General features: G+C 37.6%; 1 protein-coding gene across 1 annotated transcript in view; it reads right to left on the bottom strand.

Annotated features, from left to right (window-relative positions):
- SCN11A (sodium voltage-gated channel alpha subunit 11) overlaps nucleotides 1-18,123 on the bottom strand; it is a 198,131-nt gene that overhangs the window by 80,775 nt on the left and 99,233 nt on the right. The window contains exons 6-9 of the mRNA XM_044675509.1: nucleotides 16,676-16,849; nucleotides 15,029-15,158; nucleotides 13,206-13,444; nucleotides 7,918-8,100 (exon numbers count right to left, since the gene is read on the bottom strand). Coding sequence (XP_044531444.1) covers nucleotides 7,918-8,100; nucleotides 13,206-13,444; nucleotides 15,029-15,158; nucleotides 16,676-16,849 — 726 coding nt within the window. The remainder of the gene's footprint in view (nucleotides 1-7,917; nucleotides 8,101-13,205; nucleotides 13,445-15,028; nucleotides 15,159-16,675; nucleotides 16,850-18,123) is intronic.

Here is an 18,123-nt window from a genome sequence, read left to right as displayed (position 1 = left end):
TTTACCTCAGTGTCCTCATCTGTAAAATGAGCTGGAGAAGGAAATGGTAAACCACTCCAGGATCTTTGTCAAGGAAACCCCAAATGGGACCACAAAGAGTCGGTCATGATTGAAACAACTGAACAACAATACTGTCAAGGGGTTAACATTCTTTTGGTGGAGACAATATGTAAATCACTTGGGGCATAACCAAATATATATATACAGAGTAGATGGATGGTAATCTCAGAAAGAAAAGCACAGGGAGCCCAGGAAAGAAAGAAAGGCCTCCTGCAGAAGGTGAACTTTGAGCTGAGTCTTGAAAGAAATCAGAAACTAAGAGACAGCAGCAAGTGAACAGAAAGTGTTAGACAGAGGGAAAAATCAGGGCAAAGGCATGGAAATGGGAAATGAAATAAAGGCAAGTAGGCTATTGTTGCTGAATTACAGGATGGGTGGAGGAAATCTTATAATGTATAAGAAGTCTAGATAAGTAAGAAGGGTCATTAAAGTATCAAGGTCATTAAAAGTCAAACAAAAGACTTTATATTTGATCCTAATAACTGTAACAAGGAGTTTAGGTCACTGAGATCAAAGAGGAGGTTGAAAGGGAAGGGAAGCATGACATAGTCATATCAATCTATTTTTTAAGACATTTTATTTTCCCAATTATATGTAATAATTTTCAATATACATTTTCTGAAATTCTACGATCCAAATTGTCTCCCCCTCTCCCTTCTCTCAGCCATCCTGGAAACAGTAAGCAATTTGATTTGGGTTATACATGTATAATTATTCAAAATATACATCCATATTGTTCATTCGTTGTAAGAGAATATTGATTTAAAACCAAAACCCCCAAATAGAAACACAAACAAACTAATGTGAAAAACAGTATATTTTGATCTGCATTCTGATTCCAACAGTTCTTTCTCTGGAGGTGGATGGCATTTCCCATCATAAGTCTTTCAGAATTGTCCCAGATCTTTGCTTTGCTGAGAGTAACTAAGTCTATCACAATTGATTATCATTCAACATTACAATTACTGTGTACAATGTTCTCTTGGTTCTGCTTATTTCACTCTGTGTCAGTGCATGAAGGTCTTTACAGCGTTTTCTGAAATCATCCTGCTCATCGTGTTTTACAACACAATAGTATTATTCCATCACCATCACATACCACAATTTGTTCAGCCATTTCCCAACGGATGAACATCCCCTGAATTTCCAATTTGTCACCACAAAAAGAGCAGCTATAAATATTTTTGTACAAGTAAGTTCTTTCCCCCTTTTCATGTTCTCTAGGAAACAGACCTCATAGTAATATTACAGGGTCAAAGGATATGCTCAATTTTATTGTCCTTTGGGCATAGTTCCAAATTGCCCTCCAGAATGGTTGGATGAGTTCAAAACTCCACCAACAATTCATTAGTTTCTCGATTTTGCCACATCTCCTCCAATATTTATCACTTTCCTTTACTGTCATATCAGCCAATCTGATATGTGTGAGGTGTTTCCTCTGTGTTGTTTTAATTTGCATTTTTCTAATAAAGAGTGATTTCGAACATTTTGGAATACAATTATTGATAGCTTTGATTTTTTTTTCATCTGAAAATTGCTTGTTCATATCCTTTCACCATTTGTCATTTAGACAATGGTTTGTATTCTTATAAATTTGACTTAGTTCTCTATAGATTTGAGAAATGTGGCCTTTATCAGAGAAAGTTGTTATAAAAAACATTTTTGCCAAGTGTGTTGTTTCCCTTATAATCTTGGTTATATTGGTTTTGTTTGTACAAAACCTTTTTAATTTAATATAAACAAAATTATTCATTTCACATCTTGTAATACTCTCTATCTCTTGTTTGGTCGTAATTTTTTTTCTTTTCCATAAAACTGACAAGCTATATTCCTTTACTTATAGTACTTTTTTACTTATAATATTACCCTTTATGTTTAAATCATATATCCATTTTGTCCTTATCTTGATATACAAGGTGTGAGATGTTGGTCCACACCTAGTTACTGCTTTACTGTTTTCCAAATTTTCCCAGCAATTTTTGTCAAATAGTGAGTTCTTATCCCCAAAGCTGGGATCTTTAGTTTTACCAAACACTAGACTGCTAAGATCATTTACCCCGTATATTAAGTATCTAATCTATTCCATTGACTTACCATTCTATTTTTTTAGCTAGTATCAGAATATTTTGATGATCAGTGCTTAATAGTATAGTTTGAGATCTGGTACAGGTAGGTCTCCTTCCTTCACATTTTTTTCCATCTATGCCACTGATATTCTAAAGCTTTTGTTCTTATAAATGAATTTTAAAAATTTTTCCTAGTTCTATTTAATAATCTTTTGGTGGTTTGATTAGTATTGCACTAAATAAGTAAATTAATTTAGGTAGAATTATAATTTTAACTATATTAGTTTGGCCTAACTATGAACAATGAATATTTTTCCAGTTGTTTATATCTGACTTTGTGTTAAAATTGTGTTCATATTATTCCTGTGTTTTTCTTGGCAACTACATTCTCAGATATTTTATAGTGTCTAGAGTTATTTTAAATGGAATTTCTATTTCTATCTATACTACTAGACTTTGTTATTAACATATAGACATGCTAATGATTTATGTGGGTTTCTTTTGTATCCTGCAACTTTGCTACAGCTATTATTTCAACTAGCTTTTTAGTTGATTCTCTAGGATTCTCTAAGTATACCACATCAATGGCAAAGAATGATAGTTTAGTTTCCTCATTGCCTACTTTTTAAAAAAAAAAGATATTTCTCCCCAATTACATGTAATAACAATTTTCCACATACATTTTCTGAAATTATAAGATTCAAATTGTCTCTTCATCTGAGGTATATATGTATTATCATGTGAAAAATACTATTGCTTTGATCTGCATTCTGACTCCAACAGTTCTTTCTCTGAAGAGGGATAGCATTCTTTGTCATAAGTCCTTCAAAATTGTCCCAGATCATTGTATTGCTCAGAGAACCCAAGTCTTTCACAGTTAATCATACAATATTGCTGATTCTGCTTATTTCAATCAGTTCCATGTAGGTCTTTCCAGCCTTTTCTGAAATCATCCTGTTCATCATTTCTTACATATTGCCTACTTTAATTCCTTCAATTTCTTTTTCTTCTCTTATTGCTATAACTAGTATTTCTAGTAAAATATTAAATAATAGTTGTGATAATGGGCATCCTTGCTTTACCTTTGATCTTATTAGGAGGACTTCTAACTTATCCCCTTTGCAGATAATGCTTGATGGTGGTTTTGGATAGAAATTACTTATTGGTTTTTTTTTTTAAAACCCTTATACTTCAGTGTATTGTCTCATAGGTGGAAGAGTGGTAAGGGTGAGCAATGGGGGTCAAGTGACTTGCCCAGGGTCACACAGCTGAGAAGTGGCTGAGGCTGGGTTTGAACCTAGGACCTCCCGTCTCTAGGCCTGGCTCTCACTCCACTGAGCTACCCAGCTGCCCCGTAGAAATTACTTATTGTTTTAAGGAATGGCTAGTTATTCTAATGCTTTCTAGTGTTTTCTAATATGAATGGGTGTTATATTTTGTCAAAGACTTTTTCTGCTTTTTGAGATAATTCTATTGAGATAATTATGAAATTTTGTTAGTTTTGCTATTGATATGGTTAATTATTCTGATAGTTTTCCTCATATTATACTATTCCTAGTATAAAGGATTCCTGGTTAGAAATTCCACCTGGTCATAGTGAATGATACTTGTGAAATATTGCTGTAGTCTCTTTGCTAGTATTTTATTTAAAAATTTTGCATCAATATTCATTAAGAAAACTGGCCTATAACTTTCTTTCTCTGTTTTTGGCATAGGTATCCACACCATATTTGTGTCATAAAGAGAATTTGGTAGGACTTCTTTGCCTATTTTCCTAAATAGTTTATATAGTATTGGGATTAATTATTTTTAAAATGTTTCATGGAATTGACTTGTGAATCGATCTGGTCCTGAAGATATTTTCTTAGGGTTCATTGATGACTTATCTAATTTTTTTCTGAGATGAAATTAAATATTTCTTCTTTTGTAAATCTGGGCAATTTATATTTTTAAGATATTCACACATTTCACTTACATTATCAGATTTATTGGCATATAATTCAGCAAAATAGCTCTTAATGATTGCTTTAATTTCCTCTTCACTGGTGGTGAATTCACCCTTTTCATTTTTTATACTAGTAATTTAATTTTCTTCTTTCCACTTTTTAATCAAATTAACCAATGCTCTATTTAATTTTTGTGTGTTTTTTAAACCAACTTCTGGTCTTATTTATTTAAAAATAGTTCTTTTACTTTCAATTTTATTAATTTCTCATTTGCTTTTCAGGATTTCCAATTTAGCCTTTAGTTGGGGATATTTAATTTGTTCTTTTTCTAGGTTTTTTAGTTGCATACCCAAATTATTGATCTACTTTTTCTTTATCTTATTGATGAAAACATTTAGAGATATAAATTTCTCCCTAAGTACTGTTTTGGCTATATCCCATAAATTTTGATGTGTTGTCTCCTCATTGTTATCCTCTTTATTGAAATTTTTATTGTTTCTATACTTTGTTCTTTGACCTACCCCTTTTTTAGAATTCTGTTATTTAGTTTCTAATTAGCTTTTAATTTGTCTTTTCACAAACCCCTACTGATTAAATGTTTTATTGCATCATGATCTAAAAAGGATGCATTTATTATTTCTGCTTTTCTGAATTTGGGTATAATTTTTATGCACTAATATTTGGTCGGTTTTTTTGTGTAGACACCATCTCCTGCTGAAAAGAAGGTCTATTTCTTTATATTCCCATTCAATTTTCTCCAAATATATGTTAGTTCTAACTTTTCTAAAATTTCATTCATTTCTTTCTTATTTTTTGGATTGATTTATCTAGATCTGAAAGGGGAAATTTGAGGTCCCCCACTAGTATAATTTTACTATTTCATTTTGAAGCTCATTTGATTTCTCCTTTTAAAATGGGGAGGCTATACCATTTTTTACAATATATATTTGGTATTGATATTACTTCATTGTGGTACCTTTTATTAAGACATCATTTCCTTATTTATCTCTTTTAATTAGATCTATGTTTGCTTTAACTTTATCTGAGATCATAATTGCTACTTCTGCTTTTTTTACTTTAGCTAAAGCACAATAAATTTTGCTCCAACCCCTTACTTTTATTCTGTGTATGTCTCTCCCAGCCTTAAATGTGCTTCTTCTGAACAACATATCATAGCAGTGATGAGCAAACTATGGCCCCTCAGGCCAGATGTAGCCCCCTGAAATGTTCTATCTGGCCTCAAGACATTATTCCTAATCTGAGGAATACAATGAATAGGATACAATACAATGAAACTTCAAAAGAGTTGTCTTAGAAACAGACTGACAGATGAGCATTTCCTTTCCTTTGGCCCCCTCTTTATCATAAAGTGTCCATCACTTTATCATAGGATTCTGGGTTTTAATCCACTCTACTATCTGCTTCTGTTTTATGCATGAATTCATCCTATTTACATTCAGAGTTATGATTATCAACTCTGTATTCCCATCTATGTTATTTCTCCCTTTTGATCCTGCTCCTTCTCCTTCCTTTCACTCTGTCTCTCCGTATAAGTGTTTTGATTTTAATCATCATTCCCATTTCCCCATCCTTTCTATTACACCCCTGCCCCTTATCTTAATTTCTTCCTGCTTCTCTATAGGGTAAGATAGTTTTGCTGGATAGGTGATTCTGGGTTGTAAAGCTAGTTTCTTTGCCTTCTGGAATATCATATTCCAAACCTTCTAATCCTTTGACATAGAAGCTGCTAATCTTGTGTAATCCTGACTATAACTCCATGACATTTGAATTGTTTCTGTCTGCTCACAGTATTTTCCCCTTGTCCTGGATGCTCTTGAATTTTGCTATAACATTCCTGGGAGTTGTCATTTGGGGATTTATTGCAAGAGGTGATTAGTGGATTCTTTCAATTTTGACTTTACCCTCTTGTTCAAGAATATCAGGGCAGTTTGATAATTTCTTGTAATATCTATTTTTTATCATGCTTTCAGGTAGTTCAATAATTCTTAAAGTGCCTCTCCTGGATTTTTTCCAAGTCAGTTGTTTTTTTTTTAATAACATATTTCATGTTTTCTTTTTTCATTCTTTTGATTTTGTTTTCCTGTTTCTTGATGTCTCATAAAGTTGTAAGCTTCTATTTGCTCAATTTTAATTTTTAAGGAATTATTTTCTTCCATGAGCTTTTGAACTTCCTTTTCCTTTTGGTCAATTCTAGTTTTTAAGAAACACTTTTCTTCATTGCATTTTTGTACCTCTTCTTTCTATTTGGCTAATTCTGCTTTGCACTGCTTTCATTTCTCTTCCTCATTTTTCCTCTGTCTCTTTCATTTAGTTTTTAAAATCCTTTTTGAGCTCTTCCAAAGCCTGAAATCAATTCACAACACTATTTTTATCCCCATTTATACAGATGAAGAAACTGAGGCAGACAGAAGTCAGATATCTTGTTTAAGGTTAGCAAATGTTTGGGATGAGCTTTAACTTAGGTCTTCCTTACTCCAAGTGCAACATGTTCCCTACTCTGCCACATAGCTGAATGTTTGCAAATTAAGTGACTTGCCAAGGTCATCATGCATTAATCAGCAAAGGGAGGATTTGAACCCAGGTCCTCTGACTCCAGAGACATTGTTTGTTCCACTGGTACATGATAAAGGCATTAGAAGGACAGAAAGACGATGTTCTAGAGCAGACCACAGCTTTTTAATCACATAAGTCATTAGCACCTGAAAGATGTAGACAGTATAAGCTCCTACTATACTTGTGCTATAAAAGAACATGCGATTTCATCAAGCCACACATTATCTTAAAGACCATCTTCCACCAGATCTCTCTCACACTCATGTGAAAATCATATCATAGTGCTTGACCTCTGAAACAAGTCACTTATGTCCATCATCCTCTGCTTATGAGAAGAGGCAAAAACAGGAAGACAGCTGCTGATCTAAGTCATTTGTCCCTCTCCATCATGGAAAAGGTCCAGCCCTGAAGATAAATAAAAGAGCCATGTTCCTGTTGCCCAGGAAAATTGGACTGATTGCTAAACCAAGTCCCAGATGGGCCCAATCAATGGAGAAACACGATTTTGGCAATGGATTTGATCTGTGGGAAAAGTAAAAGAGGAACATCTAGACCAACACTGAAATGTTGAACTTAGGTACCAGAGAAGATGATGGATCCCTTGATACCAATGAGGGAATTAAGAAAAGATAGTTTTAGGAGGAAAGGTAATGAGTCATATGTTAGACGCATTGAGTCACGGGTGACTATGAGAACTTTGGTTTGAAATGGCCAATGGGTTATTAGTGTTGAGGGACTGGAGCTATGTTGTAGTAGGTAGAATCAAGACTACCTGGGATCAAATCCTTTCTCCAGCCCTTAGTTGTGTGTGCATGGGCAGATATTTAATATCCCTGAACCAGAAGCTTCATTCATTGTACTATAAGGATGATAATATCTGTTGTTATGACAATCAAATGAGATCAGGTGTCACTTTGTTAACCTTAAATATGCAAATGCCAGCCATGGATGTTCTTATTCTCTTTCATTTGCATATCATTAATAAGCTCCGGTGTTTCTTACTCTGAGCCCATAATGCTTTATAATAGGTACAGAGCTCCATCTAAAAGATGGGAGCTAAATTCTAATATTCCCTGGTAGAATTCTGGGTAGGAACAAAGAACCACAGAGATTATTATTTAGAGAGAACCTGTCAAGATGGAGTCCAGTCCATCCATCCAACAAGTGCGGTCTAGTGGCTCCACTGTTACATGGGTCCCAGTGATTTAAAAATATTTTTCAGTTGAGACAACAGACCAATGTTAATACAACAAAACACAATGGCACCTTACCAGCCTTAAGGAGCGCAATAATGACAGATTTCCTTTTTTAAGAACCTCTGAAATTATTATTTCCACAAGACTCAGAATGACAATGATACTGTCAAAAATGTTCCAGGGTCGGAGAAAATAGTAGTATGGATCCAGGGCAATAATTTTGAGGCACATTTCTGCTACAAAAATTCCAGTAAAAACCTGCAGAAAGAGAAGAGAAGAAGAAAAGGCATGAGCATAGTCTATATTCTGAAGACCATATCTTAAGAATGACTTGAAACAATTGGAATCAGTGCATGCCTGAACAAAACAAATGCCACAGTAAATGTGGTACTCTCAAAATCCCAAAGACAGGGTTATTCTTTATTAAAGTAGATGGTTAGAGGTACAAAATACAATACAATTCCCTTTCCCCAGTCCCTTCCCCCTCTCCTCCTTCTGAGGTCTCCCCCATTCATCTTTCCTTTCCCAATCCCCCAATTTATGACCACAAACAACAAGGGAGATGCCCCCTTAGTTATTTTGTTTTTTCACTCAACAAGCATATAGAAATTACCTGTTAAGCACTGTAAAATCAAAGCAAAAAACCAACCCTGGCTTCAAGAAGCTTACATTCTTCTGAGAGGAGGGGTACCATATTTACAGAAACTTGCACAAAGTAAATACAGAATAGTTTCAGGAAAGAGAAGTCCTAACGAATGGAGAGAAGGCTTCCTATAGTAGTTCACCCTTGAGAAGAACCTTGAAGGAAAGAGAAGAGTCCAGGTAATGGAAAGGAAGAGGGAAAGAACTCTGGCCATGAAAGATAGCCTCTGCCAAGGCATCAAGGCAGGAGATTTAGTATCCTATAAGGAGGATACTCTTTTTCTAAAAACCCCCCACTCTCTCCCCAGGAAGTGAGATGGTAGAGGGGAGAGTGCACCCCAGGATGTGTTTGTATTTCAGTTATTACTATTTTTTCCCAAGTAAATTGACCTCTATAAAAGCGAGTGGAAATAAATTGCTTAGCCATGGTACAGAGGAGACATCAACTGGCTAAGTGAAAGAGGGCTGATACAAACTGGAAGCAGCCATCATATGAGGGTGCTGATCATTGGTGAGAATATTGGGGGAATGTGGATAGAATGGTGGTTTAGAACAATAGCATTAGCTCCCCTCAGGTGTACTCCTAGAACTTTAGTGGGTTGGGAGGAAGACAGAGTACTAGAGAGTATTCCAGGAGGAGAAGGGTGATTGTCAGAATTAGATGCTACAAAGAAGAAATGGAAGATGATACATCAATGACCAATATGGAAGTAGATTTGGCATGATCATATGTGTATAACCCAGAACCGATTGCTCACCATCTCCGGGAGGAGGGAGTGAGACAATTTGGAGCTTACAACTTCAGAAACATATTTGGAAAATTATTGTTACACATAATTGAGAAAAAATATATTTAAAAAAATTTTAATGAAAAAAAATGAAAGATGAGGATAGGAAAAAAGGCAGCCATTGAATTTTACAATTAAAAGATTGAATTTTATAGAGAGCAATTTCAATTGAGTGATGAGGTCAGATGCCAGACTATAAAGGAATGAGAAGTGAGTACGGAGATGGATGATGTACAGGTTATAGAGATAGAAAACTTTTTTTGAGTTTTGCTATGAAGGAGGGGAGAGATATGGCATGATATATTAAAGGGTAGGGAAAGGAGACCTAATTCCTTACAAACTGCTTTCTAGTTTTCCCAGCAGCACATGGCAAAAAGGGAATCCTTCCCCAATAATTTGGGCTCTTTGGTCTGTCCAACACTAGGCTCTTGTTTTCAGTAGCTTTTCTTTCTTATCTAGTCTTTTCCACTAATCTGCTTTTCTGAGGTTGAACCTGAACCAAGGAGTAATTAAATAAAAATCACATGAAAGATAAAGAAGGAGCAATAAGTATACAGGTCCTGAACCAAAGAATAAAAAGTTAAACTATACAGAAAGGGAAAGAATTAATAAAGAGAACAATAGAAAGAAATTCTTAGATAAGGGAGCAGAAAAAGGAAAATAAATCTAACAAAAAGAAGACTAACAAAAGAAAGTGAAGAGGAAGAAAAGAGAAGGGTTTTGAATCAATTGCTAAACAGAAGGAGGAGGAGAAGGGAAGAATTATGTAAATCAAGATAGAGAAATCAAGATTTTAAACTCCAATACTAGGGAAAGGGATAAGAAATTGAAGGGTGGGGAGTGAGGATGAGAGGAAGAAAGCATGGGCCAAAAGTTATTTTCAAATACATTAAGCAATAATAATCATAGGAAGGAAGTATTGTCTTTAAAAATGAAAGGGAAGGGACAATTTGCTGGTTCAATGAATAGAGATCCAGGCCTAGAGACAAGATGTTCTGAGTTCAAATTTGACCTCAGATACTTCCTATTTGGGTGACCCTAGGCAAGTCATTTAACTCCAATTGCCTAGCCCTTACTGCTTTTCTGCCTTAGACCAATACTTAGTATCCATTCCAAGACAGAATGTAAAGGTTATCCTTTAAGAAAAATGAAGGGGAGCAAAAAGTAATAATAATAATAATCCTGATTCAGAAAAAAATTGGAAAAATTGGAGGGAAATATCTTATAACTTCAAATGTGAGTCAACTTAATAATCCAATAAAATGAGTTAGATAAGCAAACAAAATACCACAATCTACTGCTTACAAGGAATGTAAAGATTTTGCCCCCCCCCCTTGGGGTCTGTAAAATCTGTTCTTTGAAATATCAGTTCTAAATATTGACTATAATTTTTCTTGGTGAATTAAACTTGTGTGTTCTAGTTGGTGTTCTGTAGATTCTGTGGATCTGAACTTTGTCTTCTGCTTCTACTATTAGACAATTTGGGAGGGGTTGATTTCTGAGAATAGTATTTCATGTTCATGAAATTTTCTGAGATCACTAAATCATTAGACTATCTCTTTGTATGCAATCTTCAACTTCAGCATTCGTGTTTTGCAAACCTTGAATTTTCCCAATCACAGCTTTTTATTTTATTCTATCAGTTTCCATTCTGTCACTAATTTAGGTGTTCTAATACCATCATCATCTTTTTTCAGAGAATCTATAATTCTAAAGAATATTTCTGATTTCTGTTAATTTCCTGGTCTTATACTTCCTGGGGTTTTCCTTAAGACCTCGAATATCTGGGTTTTTTTTTTTATATTTTCACTTAATTCTTGATTAGAGTTGCCACTTTAGGGAACCTTACAAATTGGTTTAGGACCTTCATTTTCTTAAATTGATTTTGACTTAATCTCTTTTACTATCAAATACTTATTCATTGATTTTTAAGATTGTCCTAAAATCAGATTTTATTTATTAAGAATTCTTCTAAATTTTCTAAAACATTCTTGCTACAAACATATTTCTTACTACCATTTCTTTCCATTTTAAGGACTTCTATCTGCTATGTCTCTCCCTCAACTGCACTCTATTATCTCAGACCACCAAGGTTGGAACTAGGTTCTCCATCTACCCCAAGACTTTATTAAAAGAGCTACAGCATAAAAAAAAAAAAAGACTTGTACCTAAAAGTGGATAATCTGCAAAAACCTGAGAGATTCCCTAACCAACATGTTCTCAGGCTGTGGGAAAAGTAGGGGGAAACCAGGGGGAAACGACAAATTAATTTGTAATGGTTTCTTTCCATTTTTCTATCCACTATTGCTCATTTTGCTGCCTTTGGGGATATGGCCTAAGGTGTCTCTCACTCATTGCCTTCCTCCAGTTCTGAAGTTTATTTCTTGAACTTAAGTGTAAGATTTTGCATTTACACTCACTACATTTCATTTGGGACAGCTGTGTGGCACAGTGGAGAGTAGGGTGGGCCTGAAGTCAGGAAAATCTGAGTTCTAATGTAGCCTCAAGACACTCACTAGCTGACTCTGGACAAGTCATTTAACCCTGTTTGCCTCAGTTTTCTCTCCTATAAAGTGAGCTGGAGAAGGAAATGACAAAGGATTCCAGTACCTTTGCCAAGAAAACCCCAAATGGGGTCAGAAAGTGTTGGAAACAACTGAACAATAATAAGAAGGACAACAGCAACAACAGCACTGCATTTTACTAGGTGTGACCCATCCCTCTGCTCGATGAAACTCTTTTCAGATCTGACTGTCACCCAAGAAGTTCCCAAACCCTCCCAGCTTCAGGTCATCTACAAATCCTCTGTTCAAGTCACTGATATCAAGTCATTCAAGCACAGAAACAAAAACAGAACTTGAAGTCATGAGGAAGGGAAGTACTCAACAAGACCCAGAGCTCCAAACAGTATGGATCCATTCATGATTATTTCAGTCTAATGACTCTGGGTTTTCAAAAGGCATCCAACAGCGCTAAAGAAAGACTTTGAGCAGAGGCCACCCAGGGGCTATCTGTCTCTTTTCTACAGACCGGTCTAGCTAAGCCCTGAGAAGCTTACCAGTGGAGGTTTAGCTATCAAACGATGTTTTTATTTTTGTCTCCTTTTTGTCCAGATCAGTTCACAAACACTGCTATTTGGACTTGGATTCAAGAAGAATCAGAGTTCAAATCCTACCATAGACACTTACTAGCTATGTAACGTCATCCCTGTGGCCAAGGGTCCTCGTGGAAATAATAATAGTACCCATCTCACTGGGTATTGTGAAAATCCCATGAGATGACATTTAGAAAGTGCTTTGCAAATCTTAAAGCACTTATACTTATGGCTACTCGTGATTACTATTACTGTCATCATTGTTATCTTGATTATTCTCAGTAGGAGAAATACATTGATAAAATTATGAAACATGAGACTGTTGAAGTATACATGGCAAGTAAAATTGTGTTGATCCTCCTCATCGGTTATGGCTCAGTACCGATGAATTTACCATATCTTGGGGCACTCTGTGTGACTCCATAGTCTTTCAGTATCAAACCTCCTTTTCTTGTAATATTTACAGTTTCCTCTGGGGCCCTGAGATCTGACCATTCCCATTGCCTGAAAACCTGGCTGTGACCCTCTATATTTTTTTTTCTGGTTCACTCATAAAAAAGGGCACCATTCCAGGTTTCAGAGGATGGCTCCCAGGACTTGTAAGGCAATGCAGAATAATGGAATGACCTGAGGATTTTTAGTCAGAAAATCCAAGTTTGAGGCCAGCTCTGTTATTTCCTAATCTTCTGCATGTTTCTCATCCTCAGTTTCCTCATCTGTAAAATGAAGATGACCAACTCTGTACTATCTGTGCCACAGGATCATTGATACCAAAGTACTTTGTCAACTTCAAAGTGCTATGTCAATAAAAGCCATAAAAAGACTGTGCCCACACTTACATAATTTCCTATGTTGAGCATTTTCTCAAAGTCTTTTCCCTGTCCATAGTGTTCCATTGACATGAATACAGTGTTGAGGATGATGCAAATGGTGATGGCCAGGTCAGCAAAGGGATCCATAATAACAAATTCCACCACTCTTTTAATGCGTAGCCACAGAGGAGAGGACTCCCAAATGAGATATCTGGAGGCAAAGTTATTCCGGCAAGGAAGGCATTTCTGTTGTGATTTCTCATACTCTGCGAAGAAAAGAAAAGAAAAGAAAAGAAAAGAAAAGAAAAGAAAAGAAAAGAAAAGAAAAGAAAAGAAAAGAAAAGAAAAGAAAAGAAAAGAAAAGAATCAGTTAAATAATAGATACCAGAAATAAAGAAAAAGCCAAGCAAAGGCATGTCATGGAACATGGTTCCATGTTTTCAAGGAGCCTAAGCTACTTACAAACACAAAAATCCATCTTTTTAATACCATCCATATCCTAGTTATGTAGAAAGACTCAGAATCCTGGGACCTACCAACCTCTGAGGAAACTCTAAGGAAACATTATGAGTAAGACTAAAGTCAATGGGCACCTAGGGGTTCAGTGGATGGAGTACCAGGTCTGGAGTCAGGAAGATGTAGGTTCAAATCTGCCCTCAGACACTTCCTAGCTCTGTAATCTTGAGCAAGTTATTTAATCTCATATTTGCTTAGCTCTTGCCCTTCCATCTTAGAGTTGTTAAGACAGACAGTAAGGATTTGGATTTTTTTTAAGTCAATGGCACATTGCATAGTGAGAAGAGAAACTGACTCAAGAGTCAGGAGATCTTGGTTCAAAGCCTGCCTCCCAAACTTATTGGATGACTATGAGCAAGTCAATGTCTCAAAACCTCAGTTCCTCATCAGCAAAAGGAGGATAATCATAGTCATAAATGTCTTCACAAGAAAGCTACTTTGCCAACCTTACAGCTCTATCAATGAAAAAGGTGTGAATTGTTCAGGAAAATATGAATGGTGGTTCTTTGTGTACTGGCCCAGGGTCTGAAAAGCAGTGGGGAAGAACACACTCTCCTCCTCTCTGCAGAGAAGTAAAGAGCCAGGGATGTGGAATGTGGTCAATACTATCAGACTCAGTTGCCCTGGCTGCAGGGACTGACCTAGTACCTAGAGGAGATGAAACATGATCTGAATGATGGAGAAGCTAAGGAGGAAAGTATGGCAAGGAAAATGGACACTTTAGATGATAGGAAACCATCCAGGAATAACTGAATGGCCTGCAAATTGGAATGGAACAGATAGAAAATGAATCACCAACATATGGACTATAAAAAGAAAATTTGAAAAAAGAAGAAAAAGAAAATCTAGTAACTATAATCTCCAAACCAATTTTATTGCCTCACTTTTGTTTGAGTTCTCTTTCACAAAATGACTAATATGGACAGATGTTTTAAACTTTTACACACGTAACCTCTATAGTGGATTGTTTGCCATCTTAGGAAGGGGCAGGAGAAGGAGAGGCAAATGGTAAGAATTTGGCTCAAACTTTTAAAAAAAAGTTTAAAATTGTTTTTTCATGTAATTGAAGAAAAATGAAATATTTTTAATAATTAAAAATTATTACAAAAATTATTACAAAAAAATATTACAATAAATTACAATAAATTATAACAATAAAAATTAAAACAATTGATCCCCAAAACAGATCAAGGAGCAACAATCTAAGAGATGGCAAAAGACTAAGGGGTGAGGGCTGGCAGAAACAGAGGAGATAGAAAAGCACCGGAAAATATGCATTAACTCCATTTTGCCTCCTTATAGAAAGGGCAGAAACATATGGCAACAGCACTCACCCTGCATGGTGATGGTCACAATGCTGACGGCACTCAGGGCTCGCTGCCTTTGAAAGGTGTCTTTGTGCTCATCCCAATAATCCAGGGATAAGTTCTGTGATAGGCGCTTGGTTTGGCTCAGAATCTGCTGCTGTACAACAATGACAAAACAATTATGAGCTTGCTGAGAACAAAGATCATGCCCCATCGTAATTGTATGCCTGGTCTATGGGAGCCTCTTGAGAGTCAGGTGCTCAGTATGTTCTACAAGTCAGTCACATTATTGGGCAAATGTTCATTTATGACAATTTTGCCTTAAATTGCCTTCAGTGATTTCAGTTGCATTTGACTCTTTGTGACCTGATTTGGGGTTTTCTTGGCAAAGATACTGGAGTGGCTTGCCAGTTCCTTTTCCAGCTCATTTTACAGATGAGGAAACTGAGGCAAACAGGGCAAAGTGACTTGCCCAGGGTCAAACAGCTAGAAAATGGCTGAGACTGGATTTGAATTCAGGTCTTCCTGACTCCAGTCCCAACATTCTATCCACTGCACCTCCTGGCTATCCTTACATGTATGTATACATGAGTGTATGTAGACACATATATAAATATGCATGTGTATGTATTCTTGGTCTCCCTCCTGAACTCCAGTGCCACAATACCAATTGCCTTTTGGACATACTGGATATCCCAAAGACATCTCAAACTCAATATGTCCAAAACAGAACACACTCTTTTTCCTGCCAAACCCTGACCTCTTCCCAGGCTCTCCTCTTAATGTCGAAGGTAGCTCCAGTCTCCCAGGCTCCCAGGCTCTCAGCCTTGATGCCACTGTTGGCTTCTCATTCACACTCACCCAACATACCCAATATCTCTCTCTCGTCTGTCTACTTCTCTCCACTGAAAAGCCACCACCCTCGTGCAAGCTCCTCTCGCCTTACCCCTGGCTTATAGCAATAGCCTCTTTGCCCACTTCAATCCATTGCTCACTCAGCTGCTGATGTGATTTTCCCAAAGGGCAGGTCTGACTGGGCCACCCCCACTCCACCAACTCAATAAACTCCAGGGGTTCCCTAGCATGACCTGGACCAAATCTAAAATCCTTTGGCTTTTGGCCCCTTCCTGCCTTTTCAGCCCTCTTACACTTACCCTCTACATGTTCTAGGATTGAGTTTCATTGACGTTCTCTCTCTTCCTCACAGCTTTTCATCTACCATCTCCAAGTCTTTGCACTGGCTGACCCTCATGCCTTGAATGCTCTTCTTCCTCCCTTCTGCCCCCTGGCTTCTCTAGATTCCTTTAGGCCTAACTCAAATCCCACCTTCTACATAGGATCTTTCTCCTTCTACCTCTACCTTCCCCCCATTCTGCCCTGCTAGAACCTCAATGCTCTGATTATCTTCCATTGCATATCACTGTATATCGCTATTATAGAAATAGTCATTTGTATGCTGGCTTCCCTCATTAGAACGGAGGTTCCCGGAGGGCAGGGATCTCTGGAATTAGCACAGTACTTGGCATGTAGCACTTAATAACTGTTTGTTGATTGACTGACTCCCTCTCCATGCTCATTCTCCCCTCCCCACTCAATGGGGAATCAGCTGCCCCCCAGAGAAGCCCGGGATCCCAGCTGCTACAGTGGCCCCAGTTCCATGGACTCTGGCTGTACCTTTGTTTGGACACTTTCATCAGGATCAGATGGTGGCCCTGGAACTTGCCCAGAATTTGCCACAAGGAAAGATTTCCTCTTCTTGTTGCCAAACAGGCTTCTCTTTTGGCAAGAAATGGAGGATGTTTCAAGGGAATTAAGTGAACTCCTATCAATTCCCATAGCAACTAGAGTCTGGAAATGTAAAAAAAAAAAAAATCATTGATCCATCAAGAGCCGCTCCTTCCGCCAACACCCACCCCCCAGCCCAGCTAGATCCTGGTGATGTCTCCTCCCCGTCACTGTGCCCCTCGTCGCACTCTGAGCACCTGGCATATGTGCCTGGCATTGGGATTTATCTTCTCCTCTCCTTCTCCAGTGAGTCTGGGATCTCCCTGCATTAGACTTCTCTCTGCCAGTGCACATCACAACCCACCCATGCTGGCCCGTTTTCTATGCCAGCCTTATTATCATATTACATTATTGCATTAATACATTAAGGGCATTTTATGTAAAATGGACCTCACTATGGCACATGAAAAGCCATTCTGGATGCTCAAAGCCTATTTATTCTGAGTGAGAATAAGCTCTTAAAGGACCTCAAGAACTGGCAGGGTTTCAAGGTCTGGCCCAGCAAATGCTGATATCAAGGACCAGCCTCGGCCAGTGAGGAGAGAGTCACTCCCGGAGGAACGGCCACCGTGCCAGGAACTTTTTAGGCTGAAAACACTTAAAAAGTCAACTACTAGAATGCGGATGAGTCTCGATTTGCTCAGCAAAGCAGGTGTGAACAGAACAAAATGAGAAGCCCTTCATTCATCCAAGGGAGAGATCCTGTGACTCCCCCAGACCCTGCCTCCAGCTGGGATGCGAGCAAGCCCCTTTGGTGGAGATCTCGCGCTGCCTCACATAGCTCAGGAACTAACAGGCCCGGCACAAACATCAGGCCCCAAAGATTACACAGAACCTAAATTGTGCCAGCGGCTTTAGGGAGCACCAGCGTATGGCCCTGCCCTAGAGGAGCCCCAATTCACTGGGGAGAGAAGCCCTAATGATATCAGACATTTCTTTTCCAAAAGGAATTGTTTGCTGGAACATCTTCCACGCTGCTTCTATGGGCAAAGGGGGCACACGCTCCCTCTGGCAGCGCAACAGGACCCAAATTCTTTCCCAAATGCCACTACATGAGTCCCTTGAATACCAAAAGATCTATAGCTGCAAATATACCTGAATCTGCATTTTATAGCTACTGACCCGCAGAGAAACTAAAGAGTTTAGATCTCCATCCTACAGAAGAGAAGACAAGGCCAAGCCACACACACCCCACTGCAAAAAGAAAAAATAGCCCAGGACTTGGTTTCTTCCTTGGAGAAGGCAGAAATATGCTCAGTGAGGTCCCGTCCCTGACATGTGCCCCAATTGCACTCGGACCCTAGACTGCTCCCCAGCCACTGCCATCATTAGTGGCC

The sequence above is a fragment of the Gracilinanus agilis genome, chromosome 1 (genome assembly GCF_016433145.1).
Source record: "Gracilinanus agilis isolate LMUSP501 chromosome 1, AgileGrace, whole genome shotgun sequence".
Taxonomy (NCBI): domain Eukaryota; kingdom Metazoa; phylum Chordata; class Mammalia; order Didelphimorphia; family Didelphidae; genus Gracilinanus; species Gracilinanus agilis.
Note: the sequence above shows the minus strand (reverse complement) of the source record. Positions and strands in the feature narration are given on the sequence as shown.